The sequence below is a fragment of the Sus scrofa genome, chromosome 2 (genome assembly GCF_054392235.1).
Source record: "Sus scrofa isolate SSC_HxYL_T2T_F1_AM1 chromosome 2, Sscrofa_HxYL_maternal_Yorkshire_Landrace_v2.0, whole genome shotgun sequence".
NCBI lineage: Eukaryota > Metazoa > Chordata > Mammalia > Artiodactyla > Suidae > Sus > Sus scrofa.
This window is the reverse complement of record NC_139384.1, coordinates 108293052-108305703: the sequence shown is the minus strand read 5'-3', so window position 1 is coordinate 108305703 and position 12652 is coordinate 108293052. Positions and strand designations below refer to the sequence as shown.

Below are 12652 nucleotides of genomic sequence, written 5' to 3'. Positions count from 1 at the left end.
AATTTAATTATTAAAATAAATTACTTCTCATTTCATGAGCTCTAAAAATAAATTACTTCTCATTTCATGCCACTGTAAGAGTTTCCTAGCAGTAACTCTTCGAGTCTTCCCTATTTGACTCAACTCAAAGAATGAGTGTTTGAATTCTACCACATATGGTTAAATGAAATCAAAAAATAACTGAAGTTATTAGTATCATCACAATACTATGTGAGAAAAAGAACAATCTTCAATACGATTTTTTTAAAAACATCAATTGCTGCAGTACATGTAATTTTTTCATTTTAGGACCACACCCGTAGTATGTGGAAGTTCCCAGGATAGGGGTCAAACCATTGGTACAGCTGCCGGCCTACAGGACAGCTACAGCAACACAGCTGCATCTGCAACCCACATCACAGCTCACGGCAATGCCGGATCCCTGACCCACTGAGTGAGGCCAGAGATCAAACCTGCATCCTCATGGATACTAGTTGGATTCATTTCTGCTGTGCTACAATGGGAACTCCCTGCACTGCATGTAATTTCAAAGGCAGACAGACAATTAAAAATAGCCATTTACTAAAGAAATAAATGAAAAAATGACTAATTTCTTCTTCCATAAACAGTACTAGAATATAAGAAATAGAATAAATTACCACTATAGGTATCATCTCCTTTACTTTCATTTATCATAACAATGAGATCATCAGAAGCAAATTCTATGACCCCATGAGGATCATCATTTTTTAGAATCGTTATGTTGACAACTGTGGCGATTCCCAACTTGCTTTCCCGTTCACCATGGCTGCTGAGGACCACCCAGTACTGTTCATCCAACTGAAATAAACATGCCAAATTAGGGAAAAGAGAAAGTTGAAATTTTCAGAGCAAATAGAAAATATACATTCAAGAATACTAATACTGTCCATTTTTCACAAACATACTACTCACTGAAAGGACTAAGCTGATTTAAAAAAAAAATTTTTTTTTAACATTTTTCCAACATCATACCCAGGTATAAATTACCCAAAAAAGGAAAATATAAACCATGATATTATACTAAAATGGTATGGCAACTAGACCTCATCACTGATGACGTTTAAACTATTGAGAGTAAATAAAATAAAATTAATTTAAAAGCTACTTATGCATTGGTGTGCAAACATAATGAAACAGTATCTGCTTCCTTTAACATAAATTTAAATGTATTTCCTTTAAAAGAGTAATTTTCCAGAAATATTTCTTCAGTTCAAAACAGTATCATTAAAAGTTGAATTAACACAGATTATACAAAATAAGGTTTAACATATATATAAAGTTAAAAAGACGAAAACTGACAATGCCCTGAAAGTTCCAGACTGTTTGGTATTGCTTCTTGTAGGACAAACATGGACAATTCAAAGTAGAATGCATCTTTATTAAGCTTATTTTTTTAATTTTTCAAACATAAGTACTTCTCAATCCTTTCTTGTCCACTTCCTTTCCTATATCTCCTTGGCAATGTTCAAAACATTTATATTGATAACATACTAGATATTATCAACCTTCTACAAAAGCACAAGGAAAAGATAAAATCCTGTACCTCTGGTATCCCATCCAATCTTGCTAACAAGGTGATTACGATCTCCCTTTCCGAAGGTTTAAATTCCAGTACCCCTGTGTTTCCATAGAACTCATTGCTATCTCTCGGCTCTATTCGATAGTGTAGAAACTGCTTAACCAGAGCTCCCCTGGATCGGGTGATGTGGAGCTCTACAGATTCGCCTTCCTTAAAAAAAGCCAAAAAATTCAAAGAGATACATGTGCCCCAATATTAACATAGTAGCACTATTTACAATAGCTAAGATATGAAAGCAATGTGCTGTACAGCAGAAAATTAATAGAATACTGTAAATCAGCTGGAAAAAATAAAAATCATTAAAAAAAAAAAAGAAAGCAATCTAAGTGTCCATCAACAGATGAATGGATAAAGAAGACGTGGTACCTATATACAATGGAATACTACTTAGCCATTAAAAAGAATGAAATTTTGCCATTTGCAGCAAAATGGATGGACTTGGAAGGCATTATGCTAAGTGAAGTAAGTCAGACAGAGAAAGACAAATACTTTATGCTATCACTTATATATGAAATCTAAAAAATACAACAAATTGAAAATAAGAAAAAGAAGTAGATTCAGATATAGAGAACCAACTAGTGGATATCAGTTGGGGGGAGTGGCAATATAGGGGTGGAGGGTGTGGGAGGGACAAACTATTGGGTCTAAGATTGTCTCAGTGATGTATTGTACAACACAAGGATTATAGCCAATATTTTGTAATAACTGTAAATGAAAAGTAACCTTTCAAAATTGTATTAAAAAAATAATAGATTTGCATCACAACTTTAAGCAGTTTGTCTAAGATTCAACTAGAAATGCCAATATGTTTCTTTTTCAGAAAAAAATCATAAAATGTGAAACACAGCACAGATCTCTTTAAGTCATTGTGAAGACTAGGGGTTATAACTATAAAGTGCTTAGAACAGTGACTAGAACATAGAAGGTCCTCATTCTATGCTATCTACAATGACTATAACAATCAATGATTATGTCTTCTTCTGGCCAGTAAAGCAGCATATAAAGCATGGGGCAGGGGTGAATTCCATAGAAGGTAAAATCCTTCAAGATTGTTCTTCTGAAGCTGTAAGTACGGAGTAGATTCAAGTTTCTTTCATACTTACCTTAATAACATAGGGTCCTCTGGAAACAGGAGAAAATTCAAAAATTCCCCCAGGATCATCATTTTCCAAAATAATTAGGTCACGGCTGGTATATCCAGATTTCAGCACTTGGTTTTCCACATTGACCCTGACGAAATCAGAAGGAAAAAAGGTACCCACTACCTATAGTCTTACTTCTGAATTTTCAAGTCTTATTTACAATATTTACAACACTTTCAGATAAAGAATATGAACATTATTAAGAGTTAAAATTTAAATTGGATTTCAGTGTATTAAAATCACATAAGTTCAAAACAGTTTTACTCAGAACATTTATGGAAGAACTCCTATTTCTGAATTCATTTATCTTTTATACTGACTAACATCAAACACTGCATATGTATACCAAAAATATATTAATCAAAGGTTTAAATTTATTTTTAAAGGAGTATCAGTTTACATATTTGTTTCCAGTTTTAAAAAAATTTAGTTTGTAGCATAGTTTAAAAATAATTTAAATGAAATTGCTTTAACTTTACATGTACCTCAGTTTCTTTAAAAACTCACTACATAAGACTATACCAACTGAATACAAGTTGGATAACCATTTGGACTAAAGCAAGATACACTGACCAAAAATAAACAAAAAATTGTGACTAGATTTTAGAAATACTTTTGTGACCTTTAATATGATTCTACTCTTGATTTTCACTTCATACTTCATACCTTTTACATTTTATCATAAAAGGAAAGAAAATGTAGCATATAAACACACAAAAAAGGCAAAGAATGTATCTGAAATGTATGACATGCTATAGCAATTCCTATACATATCTCAAAAGAACACAGAACAAGATTTTTTTATTTCTGGTTTTTGTATATAGTTAAAATGATCGAAGGAACTGGGACTGTAAGACTCTGAGGGTTTAAAAGCCAGCATACAGCCAGCATACTCTTTGAGAATTCTCAATCCTGCAAGCTGTTCTAAATCTTTCCCCAAATGTCACTTTCTATTGAATCAAAAAGTACCTCTGATCAGACCTCAAAATTACAATGCAGCCACAATTAATATGCAGAAAGGACAGTTTACTTTCTGTATAATAGAAATTAACATCTTTCCCCAGCTTGTGGAGTCTGATAACCAACACCTAGCATACTAGCGGCCAGAGAAGATATAAGAAATAATAAGACATTTATCTTTTTATATTATTAATGCAGTCATATGATTTTCATAGCAAATTTGCCCATGTTACATTTATATCAATGATATCATTAATTAATTTCCTATGTCCATATAAGCTAAGAGACAAGAAAACAGGATCAAGATGTGAAATGTAAAAATCCATGCTGACCATTAAACAAATGAATTTATTTTTAAACTTTCCTAAAATATACTACCGTTTTGTGGAAAAAAAGGCAAATTTTTGAAAAGTTCTTTATTTAACAACTGAGAAAATGTAGGAAAGAAATTGCTTAGATACACTCAAAAAGCAGTGCAAGAGATCGGAGAACTGATTCTGAATTCCTAGTTAAACAAACCACAGGATTCATAAAAGATATTGAGAATCTCACATGCAAAGGACACAAACTGTTCTCCTGGTTATACACACACTATAAGGTAAATTAAAAATTTTAAGTTCTTCAAAACATATAATTACGTAAATTCTCAAAACTTTTACCAGATAAGCTCCCCTTATCATTAGAAAATCAAAGGGGCACACACAGCATGCACAGGCATATGGACAAGCAAAATATCTTAAGACTGGTGGTCACACAAAACAGCAGCCTTGTCCAAAACAATGGCTTGCAAAGCAAAATGGTGAATCACTAAAAACAAAACACTCTTCAGTACACTTACCCAAAATACACGACAAACCTTTCAGTTTCTACCCTGTCAAACACAGAAAGAAATGTGGGAGGGGGGATAAAAGGAGATACTATTCCCAAAATCTCACTAATGCTGCTGGAAATGTGAATGGCAGAGTAAAAATAAAGCTAAAGAAAGCCTTTCTCCACCTCCCCCACCCCGCTCACTGCAAGAGCTAGCCATATTCTCTTTAAGGAAACCGCACACTGGGTTCTTTACTATGGACAAATGCCAGCAAGAGATTGGGCAGTTCCCACTTAGGGAAGATGACCCCATGGCCAGCCAGCATGTCAAGACCCATTGAAGACATTCCTTTCCAGACCTGTTTCAAGGCGCTGGAGCCTGCCAAGCACTGTGCATGCTCACAAAACCACAGCAGCTGAGCAAATTTCATTCAGTCCGACTTATAATTACTTGGCAGGTTTAATTAGGTTTCAAAAAAAAAAAAAACCATGTCCTCAGATCTAAAGCCAGTGGTTATTTGAAAAAATACAACTTTACCAGAAGAGAAATATATCTTTCATCATTTGCACAGGAATATATTCAAAAAGCCAAAAGATACAACTGTATTTTTCATTATGACAAAATATAATTTATGTCGGGAAATATAAACACTTTTCCAAATTGCCAAATGTGATGCATTTTCAAACAGCCTTAAGAAACACAACAGAATGTACGATCCTAGTATTTCATTTTTAAAGTCAACACTATAAGTAAGGCATTATATTATACATGTATCACAAATTTTTCTGAAATAAATTGGCATAATGAAATTGTTTCTAATTTGGAGAAAACAAAACAAAAAAATATTTTTAACTAGTATAGTATTTAAAGTATGAAAAATTTTTTAGTACCAAGGCAATTTTTATTTATATTTCATTAAAATACAGATAATTTTCATTTGATTTTGACATTAAGTGAAAACTATAAATGGTATCACAATAAAGTTAATTATTTTTGTTGCAATATTTTATTGTAACAGTATAATCAGACTAGCACTCATTCATTCTTTCATTTTAGTTTTGTAAAAAATTTGCAAAATTGAGATGGTGGTTTTGACAAAAATGTTATTTCAAATCGGAAATTTAATTCACACATTTATTTCATTAAATATGTCTTAGAACATTTAAATGTAATTTGTTCACGCACAATTGAGATAATATAAGCATGCACTAGTTAATAGTTGAATTAAAACATTTTGGTATAAATTTGAAGTGCTTTCCTTTGAAGTATTTGGAAAAGAGAGGAACCAATAATTTCTAAAATTATCTACTCATGGTTTGTACTTCCTTGTGTACTGTTTTTATTCATAGGAAAAAGAAAAAAATACTTAAAATTATATTTAGTTAATTTAAAAGGTTTACATAAAATTTAATTATTTTGAAAGAATATAAAGAATAGTTTCCATAAACTTACAGAGATATAATTTATATCATTATTTAAATATTTAGTTCAGAGCAGAAAGTCTAAGCTGAGCTAACAAAGTTCCTATAGATTGCCATATCTTTGGTTTATAATTGCTGTCCATTTTTCTTTAGTTTTTTTTTTTTAAGATTGTCCACTGATTTAATAAGTAATCAAATCTAACTTAAAGAAAAAAAGCATATAAGTGAAAAAGTAATAATTTTCCATTTACATTTAGTTAGGTTTCATCAATTGTTTTCATCATATGAAATACTTTTCCTTAAGATTTAATGTAAAATATATATTAAAACCATAAGTTATTTAAACTTTGTGTGTGTGTGTGTGTGTATATATATATGTGCTACATTTGGTTTTTGCTTTGGGGGGTTTTTACATTTGCCTGTTTTGTTTCATTTTGTATTAATTTTTACGTTTTTAAAAAAGTAATAAAACCCAATGAGATCATGAAAACAAAGTGAATAGCAGACATTCAACAAATTGTTCCCTACACTCTGCATTTTTCTTTTATGTAAAAATAAAAACAACTACTCATAAGATTTATGAAACGTTTCCACAATACATCTACAAAGTAAATTCTCTAAGAGGCTGAGAGTAAAATTTGGAGAGGACCAGAGGGTACATAAAATAATTATTACTACTCAATCGTGATTAATATAGTACAAGATAAACCTACCGAACTCATCTATGAATTTTACTGTTTTTAAAATAAGAGTTCTGCAATTCATACTTTCTCTAATATATATCAACTTTAATATATAGACTATATCTATGTAGTAGATAAACTTAGCTTTGGTTTTTAATTAACATCAATTAAACAGTATTTTTTCATTTTTAGAAATTTCTGCATTACTGAAAAAATTTCTCTTTGAGAGATTATGATTTTTCTTAAAATAAATTATCTACTGAGAAATGCTAAGTAAAATCCTTATTATTACTTAAAAATACCCCTTAAGATTGTATTTTTTATTCTCTGTAAAATATGTACTATTCAATATTTAAATTCCACATAAAAACAGAATTTCATTATTTGAAGATTAAAGCTTTCTTTTGACTTACTCAAAAAACCTCTAATCCTCTTTCTTGATGAAAATGAAGCCAGCAGAGCTGTGTGTCTAACCTAACATTTTAGATTTGTTGCTGCCTATTTTTTTAACATAGCAACATATTAGCAATGCTTAAGATTTTTCTAATACTTTCCAGAAATTCTCGGTTAATGTTTCTTCACAATAAATAGCAGGGTAAAAGTTCACTATATCATGATATTCATAGTTTAACCAGAAGCCATCAACAAATAGCAGAAAAGTCGGAAGATCAGCATAACATTATCGTCCAAGTTTTTTCTTTCTACATTATATGGAGAAAAGAATTAAAACAAAGTAAAATTATTTCAAAGAACTTGAACATTTATTAATGTAACTGAACAGTACCTAAATGGGTTATTACCTGTCTAGGGAGAGTGTTACCGTCTCATTCAATTCCGGAACGTCATCAGCTTTGACAGTAATGTTGATTGTTGTGTCGCTTTGCCCAGATAAAAATACAACAGAGCCATTAAAGGGTCCTATATCATCCAGGGTCACTGCTTTTGAATTAAAGCCAGAGGGCTTCAAACTCCAATAGACAGTAGCATGGCCTTCAGTTCCATCCCGATGTAAGGGAATGCATATCTTATAAAAAGATGAAAACAGAAAAATTTCTTCTGAAATATATGCTCACATATTATATAAGCTTTTGAATTGCTGCATAATCACATCTTGTGAATGCTTATGTAGTATACATAAAAACAATGAACTGTTAAAATTAAAAATACAATTGAACAAGTTCTTCTTAAGAATGACAAAAATTTCAGATTTAAACTATTTTACATTAGTTTTTCCAAATCAATTTTATCTACAAGATTTCCTGCACCCAAAACATGCCTTAGCCAGGATTTATCTTAACAAGAAAAAATTAACTTTAAAAACCAAAGGACCATGAAAACATAGAAAAATCTGGCTAAAGATTAAATTTCCATCAGAAGGTCTACAAAAAAATAATTAAACTAATATCACAATATAAACTGAAAAATAGACTTCTGTGATTAAACAGAGGAAAGCATATGGTTATATAAAATGCATCCTGAAATGACATTCGAAAAACTGGAATCTAATATCTGAATTTTTTAAGACAAAAATACATATGAGAATAAGAAATGTTTCTAACCAATAAAAAATCAGATACTCAAATCATGACTCTGGGTTATGATGGGCAAGTTACTTAACCTCTCTGACCTCAATTTTCACATGTGAAACAAATCTAGTAGTTCCCTGCTTTGCAAGTTTATGGAGAAGGTAAAAGTTTCTCTCCATAGTATGAGCTACATAAATGGAAGCTATTATAACAATTCCGAAACAAATGGTATTTGGTAGTTTTATTTAACTGCATTACACTTTAAATATAGATAATGAAATGATCACCAAAGATCATGATGAAGTTTTTTCAAAGAATATAAACAAATTTTAATAGTACCTATTAAAAAGAATGCTATTTTTTTAAGCTTATAAATAAAAGGTATCCTTTGTTCTTTACCCTTTAACACAGATCATCTTCAACATAAGGCATTTTCCTCACTAACTCTTCTGATCTGGCTAGCAATGGTCAAGCTTAGAGACTAGTGAGCAAAGTAAGATTCTCAGAAAAGACAGAAAAAGTAAGAAAGGACTGGGCCCTTAAATCACTCCAAGAGAGTGGGCAGGGCCAAGGCTGCTGATGGGACAAAGAGAACAAAGGGAAATTCTCACTCTTTGTGCTATTTCCCAAGAGGGAAGAACGCAGGTTACAGAGCCCAAAATGCCCTAGAAGCTAATTTCCCTCTAGGGAAAAATATGAAAAGGTAAATGTACGTACAGGTTTGTAAGATAAATGAATAAAAACAACCCATTCTTTCAGAACAAATGAAACGTTTTTAGTTCTTAGAAGAAAAGAGTATATTAAGAAAAATACAAAAAATCAAAACCATCTGGAAAATGAGAGCTTCTCTGCCAATTTACAAATCAAATATATATGCAAAGGAAGCTGTGGTCACCATGTTTTGATATGAGGCTTTGATAATAAAAACAACTATTCATATTCCTGATCTGACCTGCAACACAATTTAAATCAAATCTAAGTGTGAAAGACTTGAAGAGGGTCTTAAGGACTGACTGTGGCTCAGGGAACAGTAAGCCCAAAGGTCAGCATGGCCCCTAGACAGACAGCAGGAAAATTCAAGCAGGGTGGGGTGCAAGGAGGGGTGCTGTATATGTGAGCATGCTTGTACGTGTGTGTGCAGAAGTTTACATAGACATAAAACTATATACATACATATATGTAATTAGAAATTCCCTAGTTTAAAGTATATAATTTACATATATATAAATAAAACTATACATAAATGTATATACATAAAAATTAAATTAGGAGTTCCGTGCTCATTCATTAGTAGCAGAAACGAATCCGACTAGTAACCATTAGGTTGCGGGTTCGATGCCTGGCCTCGCTCAGTGGGTTAAGGATCCAGTGTTGCCATGAGCTGTGGTGTAGGTCGCAGACGCGGCTCAGATCCTATGTTGCTGTGGCTATGGTGTAGGGCAGCAGCTGTAGCTGCAATTCGACCCCTAGCCTGGGAACTTCCAGGGCAGGTGCAACCCTAAAAAGCAAAAACAAATAAAGAAATGAATAAATTCCTAAGACTAGGCATTCTACAACTTTATCCTCCTCCACCAAACATAGGGTGCCATCCCAGTCCTGACCAAGGCAAGCATGATAAGTGCTCAGAAATGAAAAAGGTCAAGGATTCTTGTGTTACATATGACCTGGCCAATTAAAAAAAATTGCATTTGACTATCACTCTAACAAATGTCATACCAATAGCTGAAAGCAGTCATATAAAAATATCCTATTTCTGCTGGGAGCAATTAATTCTCATTTTATTCTATCACATGTAGCCAAAGATGATGAAAAATCACATACAAATCAGTTTCTTATGTCAAATTATCTATTGAAGGCTTGCTGTATATGGTGAAGCTTTTCAAGACTTGTTAACTCTATAAACTAACCTTACCAAAAAAAACAAAAACAAAAAACATAAAAACAGTGTCTCTACATTGTCTCAAACCCATTAGGTCCCATCAATAAGAAAAAACCTACTTACCACTTCAGCAGCAAAATCTTCTGGTTCATGCAAAATGATTGGAAGATTGCTAGTGAAGCCAATTTCTCCATTTGCAATGTCTGGGGTAACCACTAAAGAAATGTTTCGAATTTTCCCAAATCTAGGACTTATAGGTGGGATTGGGGGAATGATATTCACCAACTCCACAGTTTCCAACTATAACAAAGAAAGAAAACACTATAAAGGTTGAAAGAAAATAAGTTTTTAAAAAATTTTTGAAGTCTTAATTCCATGGGATAAGAAAGCATGCATAGGTAAAGGGCTTCAATAATTTGGTAACTGCCTCCTCCTTCATCCTAATTCACCATCTTTTTTTTTTTTGAGGGCCACACTCATGGCACATGGAGGTTCCCAGGCTAGGGGTCTAACCGGAGCTACAGCTGCCAGCCTATGCCACAGATACAGCAATGCCAGATCTGAGCCACGTCTGTGACCTACACCACAGCTCACGCCAATGCTGGATCCTTAACCCACTGAGCAAGGCAAGGGATCGAACCCACAACCTTGTGGTTCCTAGTCAGATTTGTTTCTGCTGCACCACAATGAGAACTCAATTCACAATCTTGATTCAACCCCCTGCAGTGGCTCCTCGAGCTCTTTCATCTCCTCAGTTGTTATCATTCCCCAAAGTTCTTCTTAAAATCTCTATCTTATAATTTCATAACCTCTGCTTAGTAATCTCTGGATCTTTCCTTCAAATGCAAAATCTTTATAACTAACTGCCACTGCATATGATACAAATGTCACAGAGACACCTAACAGACAGACTGGACCAAATAGAAAGTACTATCTCTTCCATGTCCTCTTATGAGCTTCAACAAAATCACCATCTGCTTTTCCTCCTTGTTGCCTATATTCAACCACACCGACGTAAAGTCAAGCATCAGAAAGTTGCCCACATCTCTTTCCTCTCTTCCACTGGCCTACACCTCCAGTCCAATCACCCACTCCTCTAACAGAGAAAATTCCTTACCAGAAGACCATTTGGAACTCCAAATGTGACTTACGATGTCTTTATGTTTAAAGAAATATAGCACACATATAACATACAGTGTCTCTATAATTAATGAACATGACATCCAGAGTAACTTTCATGGTTTCTCCTCTTGTAGAATGGCCTCTGTTCATTACCTCACAAATGAAAATGCACTCACTCTTAAAGACCAGATAATTATCGCTCACTCCCATGAAGATACTCTGGGATTCTCCAGCCCTCTTCTTCCTCTTTCTGAACTTCTACTGCTACCTTCATTAAACTTACAGCTTAATTTTAAATTTCACATATTGCTTGCTTATCATGTATTTGGGTGCTCCAGGCTTTTACTTCCCAATGGAACTAAAGAATTCTTGTGGGTCTGTGTCCTTCGCAGTGTTTTCCTAAAACATGACATGGTCCTGAAAGTACAGCAGTTACACAATAAACATTTGTTGATTTATCCCTCTAAAACAAACTAACCTCAATAAAAATCCTGATATATCACAAACCTTTGAAATCTTACTATTTCAACTTTTCAAAAGCCATCTTCTCAAAGCTCACAGTGTTCACATGAGTGTAGGAATAGACCATCATTACAGGATGGCAAAAAGCGTAGAATTTAAATTAAAAAGCAATTGTGAACACAATAGGACATTATGGATCTCTCACTCTTTAGAGCCTTCTGTTAAAGTTTATAATGTGGAAGCGAGGCCACTAAGTAACCACCAGTAAAGACTTGTGATTTGGGTGGAGTTTTCACAGGCGTAGAGGACTGATACTGATCTTGTACAGATGCTCACATTTTATGATGAACACTACACATTTTAAGGACAAAAGTAAATGCCATTTATTTATTTACTTTTTAGGGCCACACCTGCAGCATATGTAATTTCCCAGGCTAGGGGCTGAAGAAGATCTACAGCTGCAGGCCTACACCACAGCTCACGGCAATGCCAGATCCCCGACACATTGAGCAAGGCCAGGGATCAAACCCGCACCCTCATGGATACCATTTGGATTCATTTCTGCTGCGCCACAACAGAACTCCAGTAAATGCCTTTTAAATGTAACATACTGTGCTTTGAAAATCAAATACAAGATAAAGTTATCAAAAATTCCATATTTGGTAAATATTCATTTAAGTAAAATAAAAAAAAGAAATTAACCAATTTTGCCAAATATTGGTACGCAGATTAAGTCTAGCAAAATAAAACATGTGGTTCTCCAGGATTTTGCATTTATTTTTACAAAATAAATAAAATGTAAAGAGCGTTAAAACCACCTGTCACTCTTTCTATAGAAAAAAATATTCATACCATATACATATATGTACTTTCTTTAAAAACAGCACAAAAAATTTAAAAATTATATATATATATATATATATATATATATATATATATTTGAATGGCATATAAAGTGCTTTGGTAGGAGGCAAAGATTTTTTTTTTTTTTTCAGGGCCACACCCGTCGCACATAGGGGTTGAATCGGAGCTGCAGCTGCCGGCCT

General features: G+C 33.2%; 1 protein-coding gene across 3 annotated transcripts in view; it reads right to left on the bottom strand.

Moving 5' to 3' along the window:
* ADGRV1 (adhesion G protein-coupled receptor V1) overlaps positions 1 to 12652 on the bottom strand; it is a 536680-nt gene that overhangs the window by 463004 nt on the left and 61024 nt on the right. For all 3 annotated transcript variants that reach the window (XM_085014024.1, XM_021085376.2, XM_085014023.1), the window contains exons 10-14: positions 10146 to 10322; positions 7418 to 7641; positions 2704 to 2830; positions 1565 to 1750; positions 639 to 819 (exon numbers count right to left, since the gene is read on the bottom strand). In XM_085014024.1, coding sequence (XP_084870150.1) covers positions 639 to 819; positions 1565 to 1750; positions 2704 to 2830; positions 7418 to 7641; positions 10146 to 10322 — 895 coding nt within the window. The remainder of the gene's footprint in view (positions 1 to 638; positions 820 to 1564; positions 1751 to 2703; positions 2831 to 7417; positions 7642 to 10145; positions 10323 to 12652) is intronic.